The sequence below is a fragment of the Vombatus ursinus genome, unplaced genomic scaffold (assembly GCF_900497805.2).
Source record: "Vombatus ursinus unplaced genomic scaffold, bare-nosed wombat genome assembly UNPS02014798.1, whole genome shotgun sequence".
Classification (NCBI taxonomy): Eukaryota; Metazoa; Chordata; class Mammalia; order Diprotodontia; family Vombatidae; genus Vombatus; species Vombatus ursinus.
The window spans coordinates 64,708,968-64,724,909 of NW_020954576.1; the positions used below are offsets into that span (position 1 = coordinate 64,708,968).

General features: G+C 35.1%; 1 protein-coding gene across 5 annotated transcripts in view; it reads right to left on the reverse strand.

Annotated features, from left to right (window-relative positions):
• LOC114049735 (AT-rich interactive domain-containing protein 4B) overlaps positions 1-15,942 on the reverse strand; it is a 196,399-nt gene that overhangs the window by 81,786 nt on the left and 98,671 nt on the right. For all 5 annotated transcript variants that reach the window (XR_003569904.1, XM_027871123.1, XM_027871125.1 and 2 more), the window contains exons 7-10: positions 13,425-13,516; positions 6,775-6,913; positions 2,767-2,846; positions 67-143 (exon numbers count right to left, since the gene is read on the reverse strand). Coding sequence is in view for 4 of the 5 variants with exons in the window: in XM_027871123.1 (XP_027726924.1) it covers positions 67-143; positions 2,767-2,846; positions 6,775-6,913; positions 13,425-13,516 (388 nt within the window). In the remaining variant the exon portion in view is untranslated. The remainder of the gene's footprint in view (positions 1-66; positions 144-2,766; positions 2,847-6,774; positions 6,914-13,424; positions 13,517-15,942) is intronic.

A 15,942-nucleotide genomic window follows, 5' to 3' on the forward strand; every position in this document is an offset into this window, starting at 1 on the left:
AAGATTTCATCTTTTAAAGTATTCTTATTTTTAAAATTACAAAATAATATACAAGACTATTCTTACCTTGTTTTAATACAGCATCAGGTTTTGGTGAGGTTTCACTAGAAATTTCATGGACATCTTTTCTGGGGACTGAAGTACTACATATATATGTATATATTTTTTAAATAGAGAAAAATACACTGATTAGTTAGAGGCCAGAAAACTGAAAAACTATAGAGACAAGAAAAACAAAGGTAGATATTTCTGACATCTACAATGAAAGTATATAAGGGGTTTCAAGCCACAAAGTGGGGACATCCAAACAATTTGGGGAAGAATGTCAGAAAATATCACTCTGAAGTAAAGCTGACAAGAGGAAACAGAATGGATGACCTAAGCCACCTAAAAAAGTCAGAGTAACCCAACCTGAGAGATGTTGTATAGATATATGCTGCTGATAAAACTAGAATGACCTCAGATTTCATCAAGGAAGCATTAATCTAAATATAAAAGGTGAGTTATAATTTTAGACATTTAAACATGCTAATAATAAATGCCTGTAGAGGGATACTGTTATTCATGGAATATATTTTTAAAAAGAAAAAAATATTCATTTTTCCAATACATCTATACTACTGCATCTAAGGAAAAAGTAACAAATTTAATGATTAGTACTGTTTATTTGCTGTGACCTTCAAACTTTTTTGAAAGTGCATTTGCATCAATGAACATTTTTTAATTTTTTTTTTTTATTTTATGGTTAGGCAATGGGGTTAAGTGACTTGCCCAGGGTCACACAGCTAGTAAGTGTTATGTGTCTGAGGCCAAATTTGAATTCAGGTCCTCCTGAATCCAGGGCCGGTGCTCTATCCACTGCGTGATCTAGCTGCCCCTCAATAAACATTTTTTGAACACATCTTCTAAGAGGTACCTGCCCAACCACAAGGAGATATGGGTGACATAGGATGAGTAAGGTAAGGAGTAGAAGGAACTTCCCAGGGCATCTGCTCAACTGCACCTCATAGAGGCCCAAGTAAAGTAGTGAGATTAGGTTATAAACTGGCTGGTGAAAAGACAGTAGTGGGAGGGGGGGAAGTGTCAGTCTAAGTGCCAAGTACTGTGCTAAGTGCTAGGATACAAAGAAAAGCAAGACAGCCCCTGCCCTGGAGGAACTCATAATCTAATAAGGTGTTAGGAGATGATGAGGGAAGAACAAGTGTGGCTGCATAGGAGACAAGCCCCACAGCTATTGCATGGGTGGGATCTGACCCATCTTCCCACCCTTTGATTAGCTGAGAACATAATTTTTGGGGCTATGACACTGGGGGTGAGGACTGGACCCACCTTGGGAGAAAGCTACTCTGGATATCAATGTTTTCTTATTCAAGAGTCACTTTTTAAAAATTATGGTTTGATATCTTAACAACCAGGCTAAATTAACTTTTCAGCAGCATCCACTTTAATTTTTTTATGCTTTCCATTCAATCTTCAGTTCTATAATTTCGTGTCCTGAAGGGAACAATCTTGATTACAAAGCATGTTATATTCCTCTTATTCATTTATTCTAATTGGTACATTTATTAGTGTATATGTTTTAATCTCTATTAGTTAAGTTTTTTGAGGGCAGAAACCACAATTACTTCTCTTTCTATCTCCAGCACTGCTCTGTGTACGAGTCATTAGTTTATTTAGTGTGAATCTGTTTCCTGGAGCTTAATTATTCCTAGATGAAGCAATTTTTAAAAATCAAACTTCTGAACTTATAATTATAAGGCTGAACACCAGAAAAGACTCTGCTACCTCCATAGTATAGACACCTTATAGAAGATTTAGTCTTAAAGAAAGTCAAAAAGCTTGACTCTCTAAACATTTAATATTGTTGTTATTGATATTTTTAATAGCTATAATCAGTATATGAGCTACTTCTCAACAAAATCCCGACAAAAGAAGCCTCCAAAAAAAGTTAAGGAAAACGTTTAATAAAGTAAGCTCAATTGACAATATATGTCACTATCTACCTTTGAAGCTTACTTTAAAAAAAAAAATAACAGAAAGAGACATTCTTTAAATTTAATACTTTGAAACCAATCTGTAAAGCTTATGTTTGGTTATCTTCTAGTGTTGTCTTCATTATAATGTTATAGTTATTGTGCACACTGTTCTTTTATGTAACCATTTAAACAAGCAAATACATAATGATTCAAAGTTCAACTATGAAAAAATTCTAAACGAAAAAATATTCACAAACTATTACATATCCTACATAAAACATATTAAGCCCAACTGCACAAGACTCAATTTAGTAGTACACTCCACACATTATAATTTCAGCCAACAGATGTCACTATAACTACTAAAAATAACTTGAGATTATAAAGTCATATAGTTAGATATTTTATACAAGAAAGAAAAAATGCTATTTATAAAAATCATATTAACAATTTCAGTCATGCTTCCATATGCCTATGTTAACAGTAATAAGGGGAGATAGCTAATAGGGAACTATTTGAGAAAGGAAAACTAAAATCAGTTAAGCAAAGAGATAATATACCTTGTAGCTAGATTAGATCATTAAGTAATGATGTAAAACACTACATAACCTGGCAACTCTCCTTTACTGCTTTTGGGTTAAGTGGATAAAGAGTTGAAAAATAATTATTTTTGCTAAACTTGAAATGAAATGTCACTCAAAATAGTAATATTGTTAAGAAACAATTCAGCATATCAATGCTACAAGAAATTGCATGTGGAGATTGTTGAATGTAATACAAATTTACTTACAATTTGCCATCTTTGAAAGAGCGAACTAGAATGTTGTCCTTCTTTACTGCAATATCATCACTGCAATCTGGGCAAACCACCTTTAAAACATATCACATAAAATATTAGAATTAAAATACATTAGATTTTTAAAAATCACACATCAATATGCCAATCTGTCAAAGAAATGATCACTGACTTTACATGGAGGCATTTTTAATATTAATTTATCTGGCCCTATCTTTCTTCTAAAGCTCTGATTTATTTGAGGTTTGGCTCAGGGTTATGCTTTCGCTTTCAAGAGGGCGCTCGAGAATGAAGACAGAAACAAGCTCAAGGTCTATACAAGAATGGAGAACGGAGTTGGAACTGTAACAAAGGTGGAAACAGCCACAAGAGGAACTCAAAATAAGGTTAGAAAAGGAAAAGATATATCTCACACACACACACACACACACACACACACACACACACACACACACACCCCCAACCCCCATATGAGTGGTGGAGGCACTCAAGTTGTCTACCTTCTTAAAAAATACATGTAATTTTAATTTTCCTGTGATTGTGATGTTAAAATAAGGGCCTCTGTGGAAGCAAGTAGTGAAAGGATTGGGCTGAGTTTTCTATCCATTTGGTTTTTAATATGTATATCAATTTCTTTCAAACTACTGTGGATTTTACTGAGGAGGCTTTGTAATACTTTTCAGGGCCCAATGAAATCAGTACAGAGTTCTCTAAGAAGTTGGCCATCAAATATGAATCCTTTTATCATACTTCAAAGAAGTATTTTAAAATGAATATTTTAAAATTGTTGCACATCTAACTAAGGTGAGCATATGCCGCTTGAACTTGATACTGTTTATCATTAAAGGGTATTTGGTAAAAATCGGTCTGGGTTCCATACAAAGTGTAATTACTTGATATTTAAAAGACTGCTGTAAGGCAATAACACCTATAAGATAGTATGAATTCATGATATGATAAGGAACCCAGGGCAATTATTAATATCTGACACTTCCATAGAGCTTTAAGGTTTGCAAAGTACTTTACACACATTATCTTATTTGATTCTCACAACTATAATACAGGCTCTACTATTAAACCCTTTTTATGGGTGAGAAACTAAAGCTCAGAAAGCTTAATTAATTCACCCAGGATTAACAGAAACAATACTAAGTGTCAGAAGGGCCGCTAGGTAACACAATGGATAGAGTGCAGGGCCTGGAGTCAGGAAGACCCCTTTTCCTGAGTTCAAACCGGGCCTCAGACAGTTACTTACTAGCTATATGACCCCTGGGGCAAGTCACTTAACTCCATTGGCCTCAGCTTTCTCCTCTATAAAATGAGCTGGAGAAGGAAATGGTAAACTACTCCAGCAACTTTGCCAAGAAAACGTCAAATGGGGTCACGAAGAGTAGGACGCTACTGAAAAACAACTAAACAACTGTCAGAATTGGGATTAAAACCCCTTTCTGATTCTTAATCCAAGCATTCTGCCTACTCTTTCACTCTGTCTCTATGGACAATGTTACGGGCCAGGCTCAAATGTACTTTTATTTATATAACTGCAAAAAAATCTACTGGACATTTTAAGGAACATTTTATACAAATACATGTACTTATAGCAGTTAGGTGGTGCAGTGAATAGAGCGCTAGGTCCTGAGTCAAGAAGACCTGCGTTCAAATTTGACCTCAAACACTTTACTAGTATGTGACCATGTTCAAGTCATTTGACCTCTGTTTGCTTCTGTTTCCTCATTTGTAAAATGGGGATAATAATAGCACCTCTCTTGCAGAGTTACTGTGGGGATCAAATGAGATAAAACTTGTAAAGTGCTTAGCACAGTATCTGGCACATAGTAAGAGCTACATAAATGTTAGCTATTATATTATTATGTACTTAGTCCTACTTTTCTAACAAGTTAAACTTGTCTCATTAGCTACGGAAATAACAAGGTATCATTCAATAAATGTGACCAAAGAATGCACATAATCACTTGGATTAAGGGATGTGGCAGTCGTTGTGAGGGGAAAAGGAGAAAGAGAAGGTAAGTTGCTCAACATATTTCCAAGTTTACATTAAAGTTGCTTATTAAAATGATGGTCTGAAATATCCCTGATAAGACTAATACATACAAATATAAGTACTAATAGAAAAGGGAGAAAATAAAGAAAGATTATACCAGCATTTGATGTCCATAAAGTATGGTAAAAAGAACACTTCAGCCAAAGAGCAAGGGGACTGGTATTGAGACTAAACAAACTTTTCTGGGGTTCTTTGAGTCAGTGGAGCCTCATAAGATTTTCTGAACTTCAATAAAGTTTCTGATAGAAAAATTTACCTTTGCTAATACTCTTTTTCAAAAAACACTAAGAAAACATTGGTACAGTAGAAAGGACACAGGCTTGTACACTCAGAGATCTGGGCTTGAATTCCATCTCTGATACTTACTACCTTTGTGACCTTAGGCAGTTCATTTAATCTCCTTGAGTCTCAATTTCCTCATATGCTGAATGAAATGGCTGGGATCTCTGAGGTCCCTTCCAGCTTTACATTTATGATCCTTTGATCTTTCAAAACCAAATTAAAGCTTACCGTATTGATAATAAGAAATATTAGGTCACACAAGCAAATATGTAATGAATAAAAGTTGCTAATTTATTCATTATTAAACTTTTTTTTAGTATCAGGGGTGGCAGAATACACTGTTCAGAAAGGTGGCGAGTCATTTTCTAGCAGGTTCCAACTTTTCTTAGTTAGTTCATGAAGACATCTACTCAGGCATTCTTAATAAAACATTTTTTTACCACAGGTGACTATGGAAATAACTGCTTCTAATATGGCAAAGTCTATGTATAACATAAACACTTTTTTCCCTCCCTATCAGGGAGAAAAGGAAATTTCTATTTATCAATACAAAATAATGAAGAGTGAGAAAGATTCTAACATTTCAACTGAAATTTTGAAGTTATTTATTCCTTCCAGTTGTTTGGGAAAGCAACAAAAGTGAAAAAAATTCCAGAAAGAAGTAGTCTTGCTTAAAGTTAAAGCCAAGAGAAGAGTAAATAAGTCACCTTCTAAATTCTTTATTTTGTTTGTTAAAAAGAGGTTCGTATTACCTACCATGACCTTTTGAAATCCCTATTTTCCTTAGCAAATACTGTACAGAAATAATATTTATAGCACCATTCTAATAGCTAATACCAGAGGCTTCTGAAAGCAAAACCCAATAAACATAAACGGAGATCAATTTTAAAAAATATTTTTATTCTCCTTAAAATGACAATTCCATATGTATTCACACTAATGAAAGGGTATTCTGGTATTCAAAGTCACAAATGTAGAAAACATTTTGTAAAAGAAATCTAAATGTTGATAAATATAGAAGTACAACTCTTGATTTACGAGAGAAGGTTTTAAATCTTTTGCTCTAAATACAAAAGTCCAGCTCCACTGTTCTCTAATTCTTTGCATTTCAGAATCAGTGTGGGGAAAGAAAAGAACACAATACAGGCTTAGCCACTGTTAGAAAGCCTATTGCTATTTAGTAACACAATCATAAGTAAATCATGAGTTAGATATAAACTATTTTAACATGCATACAAAGTAGGCTTAAGAATAGGGACCGTCACTTTTTTCTTTGTAGCCCTAGTACTTAGTATAGTATTTTATACATAGTAGGTGCTTAAAAAATGCTGGTTGAATTGAAGTGAACTGAATGGGCTGACCAGACAAGGAAAAGAAAAGGAAAAAAAGTCATTATTTGTAATAAAATAGTTAACATGTTTTAAGGAAATGAAGGGGAAAAAAGGATCCAAGTCCACAGGTAAATTACAATAAAATTTAGAGAAATACATTAAAATCTAATTGATTATTTCACCACTAAAACAAAATAAACCAAAATAAAACCTACGTTAACTAATTGGTATAAAGAATACTGTTCCCCACATCCTCCAAAGTGGCATTATTTCCCCTTTATATTTAGAAAACTGAAAATGAAATCTTTTTACATTAAGTATACTCACCAGAGCTGGAAACCACAGAGTTTTCTTTTTATCCAAGCTTATGTAGTCTACACATACAACTTTTCCTAGTAGCTCATCAATTTGTTTCCTATCATCTTCATCTTCGTCACTGGAGGATGATGAAGATTCTTCCTCTGGACTATAGGAGAAAGATCATTACATCTGAGACATTCATATTTGATTTCCTCACAAGACATCTATAAACAATGATCATGTTAGGTTAACAAACTTTGGTATTTAAAAAAAATTTGTATGCCCTTTCCACAAAACCGACAGAACTTCCTAAAATCTATAAAGTAAAAAAGCAAAACAAATATAAGGTTAACATTATAAAAACCCCATCAAGATTTTAAATAAAAACTTTTTTTTAAGTATAATTTCAGGAAGCTTAAGGGCCAACTAATTTTTAGAATCTTTTGGCCAACGTATCATCAGAAAGAATAAGTCTCATATTTTGTAGACTGCTTTTTGATAGGATTCTTTTCTGCCAAATGTCCTTGGCTTCAATGCTCTTCTCTTAACCCTCGGCTTCCATAAAACTACTCTAGCTAGAGACAAAAAGTTATTCAAATTTTTTCCAAAAGGGGAAGACAGCAGAAAGACAAACCACAGAACAGTGGGCTTGACTGTGTCTCCTACTTCTTGGCAGAGTTTTGGATTAAAGGTACAGAATAAGGGAAGTGTTTTCAGCCATTCAGGCTAATGTGTTGATTTGTTTTGTCTTTTTTTTTTTTTTTTGCGCCATATCTCTGATTTTTATCTGTGAGGAGCTCTCAATGAAGAACACTCTCTACCAAAGCAGATCAGCATCTTATACATAGTCTTGAAGAGTCACATGAGGCCCTGATGCCCACAGTCATATAACAGTAGGTGGAAGGCACAGGATGTAAAGCCAGGCCTTCCTGATATGGAAGTCACTTCTTTATGCACTGTGCCATTGTGCTAATCTGGTTTAAAAGAAATCCCTATTGAGAGGGGGAGAATCATACGGAAGTGACAGTGAAGTTAAAAAAAGAAGAAAAGACCATCAATAAAACATTTACAAAAAATGAAAAAAGAAAACAGCATGCCAGACTAGCCTTATTTCTCTTTTTTTAACAGCTACTAGACTGGTAGATGGAAGGGAGAGAGGGAGGAAGGCTAGGGATCCACCTAATTCCAAGTACAAAATCATGTATATTCAGGGTAGTCACCACAGCTACTAGATAAGAGTCAAGTTGGAAGAGGTCAACAGTTATGAGTACTGGTTCATTCTTACAGGCAGTTACTATGGAGTCACTGATTTTTAGCAGGAGAGAATCAATGTTTATTAAAAAATTTAAATTTAATGGCAATAAATATAGTCTTATACTTGAGTTAAAAAAGCCAACTTCCTAAGCACATGATGGATATGATTATGGCTAGAACACTTTCTATCTGAAATGGGAGGGGGCACAGGCTTTAATGGATTGTAAGCTCTCACACCTAACCAATTCTCTTCATATAAACAGATACCACCTTAATTCAGGCTCTAGACAATTCCTGCTTAGATCACTGCAATGTCCTCCTGGTCTCCACTGCCTCAAGTGTATCTTTACTCTGGTCTAACCTCTAAACTTCTGCCAAAGTGACATTCCTTAAATAGAGATCTGACAATGCCATTCTCCTCAATAAATACCAACAGCTCCCCATTGCCTCCAAGACAAACTATAAACTCCACTGTTTATCTTTTAAAGTCCTTCATACCCTGGTCCCAATCTATCTTTTAGGCTTTGTAATATATTTCTCCCCCTCCAGCACTTTGCTATCCAGCCAAACTGCCCTTTTCTCCGTACCTCTCACCCAATCCGTAGGGCCTTTGAAATGAGACACCCCCTCCCCCATGCCTAGAATGGATTTCTTTCTCATACCCACTGCCTCCTCATATGGAATTCTCATATCCACTGCCTCCTCATATGGAATTCCTATCTATAACCTCTTACATGAAATCTCTCCTGAACCCTACTGCTAGTACCCTCACTCTCAAACTACTTTGTATTTACTTTCTATATTTATTCTATATGAACTTTTCTCCCCTTATCAGAATCTAAGTACCTTGTGAGTAGGGATTGTTTCATTTTTTCTACTTACATCCTTGGGGCCTTGAGCCAGGCATGAAGTAGGGCCTTAATAAATGTTAGATTACTGACTTAGGAGGATAGTCCTATTGTATCTTCTCCACATTTAGATAACATCTGCAATACTATGTTCAATTCTGGATGCCACACATTTAGGATGATCTAAAGCCTCTGGAGAATGTCCAAAGGATAATCCTCAACATAGTTGGAGGGTCATGGGACCACACCATATCAGGATCAGTTGAAGAAACTGGGGATGTTACAGAAAAGACTTTGCAGGGTGAGAGGAGAGTACACATGATAACACTCTTCAAGTATTACCATATGTTGTCATATGGAAGAAGGATTAGATTTGATCTTCTCGACTCAAAGTAGAACTAGAAGCAATGGACTAGCACTTCAAAGAGTAAAATTTAGACCTGATGTTAAGAAAACTTTCCTTAAAATCAGTTATCCATAAGAGGAAAAGACTTTCTTGGTAGACTGTGAGCTGTCCCTCACTAGAAACCTTGAGGTAAGGGACAGATGACCATTTGTCAAATACGTTGTTGAGGGGATGGATTCTTGTTCAGATACGGTGTGGCCTACATAGTCCCTAAGATTCCTTCCAACTCAGGTTCTGTGAATGAGTGAGTGAATGAATGAAGCATTTAAATAGCACTTACTAGGTGCAAAGCACTGTGTTAAGCATGAGGAATACAAAATGAAAATTAAGACAGCCTCTGCTGTCAAGAAGGTCATATTCTAATGGGGGAAGATAACATATATGGAAGGTTTCAGCTCCAAGTCAGATGGAAAAGTCCCACAGTTCTCAGTGTACAACAGAAAAGCAGATAAGTCACATCTTTTCTTAAATGTAATGCTTTTTGAAAAAATGACATTTCCATTGATAAGATCATATCTATTTCTAATGTTGAACCATCTGACAGTTCTAAAGACTTTGGTGACAAGAGCTTCATTTTTCTGTGTCTTCAGCAGATATGGCTGTATCACCTATATGAGCATGTGCCGGGCTACATTTCAACAGGAGCTGCCTCCCAGGATGAGCTTCAAGCCCTGGGCTGGAAATATTCCCATTATCAAAGCTCTTGAGTTCAAGGTCTTGGGCTATCTAGTCTGAAGGGATATGGTGATCAAATAGTGGTAGATGCCTGATCTGCCCAGCCCATGCTGCCTTTACAGTTCTCTGGCAGCTGAGTGGAGGATGAACTGGAATGGGGAGTAACTACTGCAGACCACTGTAATAGTACAGGTGTGAGGGGGTGAAATCTTGTACCAGGACAGCAGCTGTATCAGAGTACAACTTCACCTCCATTTGCTCCATGAATTCCTCTTTTAAACCTCAGAAGATCTGTCCATTTCTCTTCTCTCTCAATACACTCTCCTCAATTATTTCATCAACAGTCGACCAATCAATATGCATTTATTAAATGCTTAATATGTGTCAAGCACTGTCTTAGGGAAAGTGAAAAAGTCTCCATCTTCAAGGAGCTTCTATGTACATGAAGACAACATGCATATACACAGATGTATACAAGAGACAGGAGATGATTGGGAAGAAGGAGGCTCCTGCAGTGGGTGCATTAAGAAAGCCTTCATGTTAAAGAACCAAAAGAGGCAACTTACATAAAGTGCTCAACAAACCTTAAGGTGTTATCTAATTGTCACCTCTGAAGCACACAAAGGATTGGAGTTGGTGAGAAGGAGGGGGGCACTGCAAGCAGAAGGGACAGCCTGGCTTTGCAAAGGCAAGATGATAAAAAAAAATCAAGTGCTACATATGAGAACCATGAGAGCAGCCCTTTCCTAATTTCTCTGTTTCGACGGACAGCTCCAGAATTCTCCCAGTCACCTTTCCCTCAATCTGTGTTCAAATACAGTTTACTTCTACAATATCCCTTGCGTCTACTCCTTCACCTTTCCACTCTCACTGTTATTACTCCAAGTTTGGGTTCTCTTGTCTGAACTACAACAGCCTCTTAGTAGAGTGTAAACTCTTTGAAAATGGAGGCACATGTTACTTTTCAATTCTGTATTCTCAGACCCTAGGATATGGCTTTGCATGCAGCTGTTTATATGTTTCTGAATTATATCATATTCTAAAGAAACACATCAAACTAAAATGAGGGTAACTTAAAAGAGCTGCCCTGTTCAATAAAAGACTAGGATGAAGAATTGTTCGATTTTATTTACTTTTAATTTCGAAAAACAAGTATTTGCTCTTCATCATTATTTCTTTCTTTTTTCTTTTTTGGTGAGGCAATTGAGGTTAAGAGACTTGACCAGAGTCACACAGTTAGTGAGTGATTTTATGAGTTTGAGGCTGAATTTGAACTTAGGTCCTCCTGACTTCAGGGTCGGCGCTCTACCCACTGTGCTACCTAGCTGCCACCATTATTCCTTTTTTTTTAAAAAAAATTGTTTTCCAAATTATACATAAAGGCAATTTTTAACATTCATTTTTAAAAAATTCTGAGTTCCTACTTTTCTCCCTCCCTTCTTTACCTCCCTTGTCCCTGAGACAGTAAGCCATTTGATACAGATTATATATGTGCAATCATGCAAAATGTGTCCATATTAGTCATTCATCATTATTTTTAACAAAATATCACAAGTAGAATGTAAGTGGGGTTTTTGTATTGCTAATTTGGACTACATCAAATCTTAATCTTGAAGAATTCACATTCAATATAAAAGAAAATTAAGAGTTCTTACAACTGATGGTGCCAAATACCTAAAATACCATACAACAAAACTAATTAATGAATGGTGTTCCTCAAAGGAATGTCTTCCTCAAAGGAATGTCTTTTGTGAGAAAACTGAAATTGAATGACTTCACTAAACAGGGTAGTTGGTTTAATGGATTAAGTATTGTGAATCTTTAATTAGTTGCCTGATTTAAAAAGGGATATTAGTAACTCTTTTAAGGTTACAACGATACCATCATACATTTGATTATCTGTGATATATCTAGCGTGCACTGCACTACTATAGCATTTATAGAAGGCATAAAGTCTTTTCCATAAAAAGCTGTTTTATAGTAAGCAGCAAATTTAGAGGACAGCATAAAGATCATGTTCAACTGCTCAACTTTAATGATCCATCATGCAACTCAAATGTTCCATAAGAAACTTTTACATTTAATCACTATTTACAATGATTCTTTACAAACAGTAAAAATTTTCCTTCTATTTAGAAGAAAAGTATACCAGGGTTTTGTAAATGTCTTATTAATACCATTCACGCTATGAAGCCAAAACACCAGCTATTCAACTAATATCAAAATCTATTATGATGGAAGCAAAGTGACCCAATAGAGTCCACAGAGTGCTGGACCTGTAGTCAGGAAGACTTGAGTTCAAACATTTACCAGCTGTGTATCCATGATAAAGAAAACTCAAGGAAGGCCCCAGCACATTGTGAAGAACCTCTCCCATCCCCCCTCTCCCAATCCTTCTCCACCCCTCGGGGCACACGTACAGAAGCCAGGGAAGACAGGTACAAAGGACAGGCAGGATGAGTTATGATCTATATAACTAGAGGGGAATACCTACATCTATGAGACCACAGATTCATTTTAGTAACAGAGAAGATAGGAAATGGCATCTACTCACCTAAGTCATCAAAATATCTAATTTCTTACTAAATGTCTTAAAATACAACATCATCTTGTCAATACTATTAAAACAAAGTACCATCTAATGTTCAGAGCATGACAGGTTTTTGAGAAGAAAATCTTTCAAATTTTTTCAGTTAATTTTCTCTCTGGATAGATTTCAATATTAAAATATTACATCCACAATAATAGCATTAATAAAAACACTTTGAGATTTGCATAGCACTTTGCCTACATTATCTCTTTTGGTCCTCACAACAATCTAGGGAGGTAGGAGCTATTAATATCTCCACTTTACAGATGAAGCTCACTGAGGTTAAAATGATTTGCCTATGGTTACACAATCTGTAAATGTTTCAGAAAGAATTTAAAGTCAGATCTTCCGAACTTCAAATCCAGTACTTTATCCATTGTGCCACTCATCAGACTCATGAAGAACAATGCCAAGAGAATAATGAATAAGCATAAACTAAATGCATAAAGCTACTAAAAAGGGATTAATCCAAATTAAGTTACCTACTAAGAAAAATATTTACTTAATAATTAAAAATTTTTTAGAGTTGTTACGATGAAGGGGAATAGTATCTTCGTGACAGAAGAGGAGCAAATGACAAGAATAACAGACATTAAAACTGAGTATTTCATTAACAAATGTAAGAAACTTCCCATTTTCTCCATCTATTAAAATTACCTTTTCATTGCTAAAATAATATTAAAAAATAGTAAGTTTATATTAGATTAATTTGGAGTGAGGATTGAAACCTTGTTTCTAAACAATTTTTCTAGACCTTTAATAATTACTTAATAACTAGTTGCACAAACTTTCTGACATATATTTACAGTCAATAATCAAATGAAAACTAAACTAACACAATATATGTAAGTAGAAATTAATTCTGGTACAGCTAAAGGTTATTAAAAAAATGAAACAAACTTACATATGATTAGATCTTCTTCCTCTGTTTGTTTTTTTTCCTATGACTGGTGTGCCAAAATGTTCAGGATTGGTAAGTGGAAGCTGGTCTAAAGTCTATGAACAAGAACATAACATGATGAAGAAAAAAAAAAGCAAGTTATTACTCTGCAAGATTAGGTATCAAATTCATTTAGAAATATTCCTAAATTAAAACAAATTTCCAGGAGTTTATATTCCAATGGGGGACATTCACCATCCTCCTAGAATGGTCTCCCCCACTGGAATACAAACTCCTTAAATTCAGGGATTGCCTTTGCTTGTCCATTTGTATCTGTAGCACTTAGCACTATATTTGGCAATAATCAATGCTTAATAAACACCTCCCCCTCTCCCTTGACCTTTTCCTCTTTCCTTCTCTCTCTCCCTGCTCTGTAAGTTCCTTGAAGATAGGAATGGTGTCTAATAAATATTAAGCATTTAATAAATGCTTAGAGATTGATTAAGAAGTGTTCTAATTGGTTTCCCTGCCTCAACTCTTTCTCTTTTCTAATTCATCTTCCACAAAGCTACTATAGTCAGGTATTTCAAATGTATAGTGGTTCCCCATTACCTCTACAATCAAACATAAGCTCTTCCATTTAATACTTAAACCATCATAATTTGGCCTAACCTACTTTTCCAGACTATTTATAAATTACTCTCTTTTCATGCTCTCCTCAGTCGAGCCAAATTAGTCTTCTTATTGTTCTTCACAGATGACACTTCATCAGGAATTTCCATGCCTTTATAATGGCTGTCTCTTAAGCCTGGAATTCACTTCTTCCTCACTTTCACCTCTTAGGATCCTTTGTTTCCTTCTAAACTCAAGTGCCAGCTTCTATATAATGCCTTTCTTGATAAATTCAGCTTCCAGTGCCCCCTTCCAATGACCTCATCTTTATTTTGTATGTACATATATAAAATGTATCTCCCACGATAGAATGTAAGCACCCTTAGGGCAGAAATTGTTTCATTTTTGTTTTTATATCAAACACCTATATATAGTAGGCCCTTAATAAACAATGGTTGGCATTCTAGTGAGCAACTATGCCCAGAGGGCTATAAAACCATGCACATTTTTGACCTGGAAATACCACTACTAGGTCTGTATCCCAAAGAGATTTTTAAAAAAGGGGAGGAGGGACAGAAAGGACCCACGTGTACAAAAATATTTAAAGCAGCTCTTTCTGTGGTGGCAAAGAATTGGAAATTGAGGGGATGGCCATCAACTGGGGAATGGCTGAACAAGTTGTGGTATATGATTGTGATGGAATACTATTGTTCTATAAAAAATGACGGACAGGATGCTCTCAGAAAAACCTGGAAAGACTTATATGAACTGATGCAAAGGGAAGTGAACAGAACCAGAACACTGTACAGAGTAACAGCAACTGACAATGATCAACTGTGAATGATTTAGCTATTCTCATTAATAATACTATGATCTTAGACAATTCTGAAGGACTCATGATAAAAAATGCTATCTACCTCCAGAGAAAAAACTGATGGCATCTGAATGCAGACTGAATCATACTCTTTTTATTTTATTTTCTTGTTGTTTGTTGTTGTTGTTGTTGTTTGTGATTTCTTTCACAAGACTAATATGGAAATGTTTTGGATTGACTGAACATGCATAACCTATACAAAATTGCTTGTCTTCTCAATAAGGGAGGAGAAAAGGGAGGAAAAGAAGAATTTGGAACTCAAAAAAAAATGTTTAAAAATTTTACATGTAATTGGAAAAAAATAAAATATATTTTTTTAAAAATGATGGTTGGTTGGCACTGTCTTCAAGAATATAGGATCATCTACATTTTTATTAATTTAGAGAAGACAATGTCTATGAGAAAATAGACTTTCTTTTGGATTTTTTTCTGTGGTCACTGTGATTGCTTTTTCCTCTTATTAGTTTCACATTCTTCCTTTGTTCTAAAACTTAGAAGGACATCTAGCTTTGACAATCATAGTATGTTTTATTTTCCTGAGGGGGTAATAACTTATGATGCTGTTTAGTTTCGTACTCTTGGTGTGTTGGTGAATTTTTAAACTGTGCTAACTGCAATAAATTACATGACCTGAAAAAAAAAGAATATAGGATCATCTCCATACCATAATAAAGCATTGAAATAACATTTTAGTAGACCATAAACATTTAGAGAAAGACATTCCCCTCTCTCCCCTCCTCCCAATATTTAATACATGTCTGGCACAAAGGAGGTCCTTAATAAATACTTGTTGAATTGTACAGACCGGTTATATCAATGTTTCTCAAAATTTTCTGCAAAGGTTCTCTTTTTTCCTAAGCTTTACTGATATTTTTCCCCCCATTACAGTAATTTTCTGATATATCACTTCCTCACCACAGAATTCTTCCCCTGGAATAAAGAGAAAGCTAAACAAAACCAATAAAACACATACTATCAGACAGGTTGTACAAGATTTTCACACCTACAGTTTTAAGTCTGTGTTGAGATATAAGAAACAGGATTAATCATTTAATA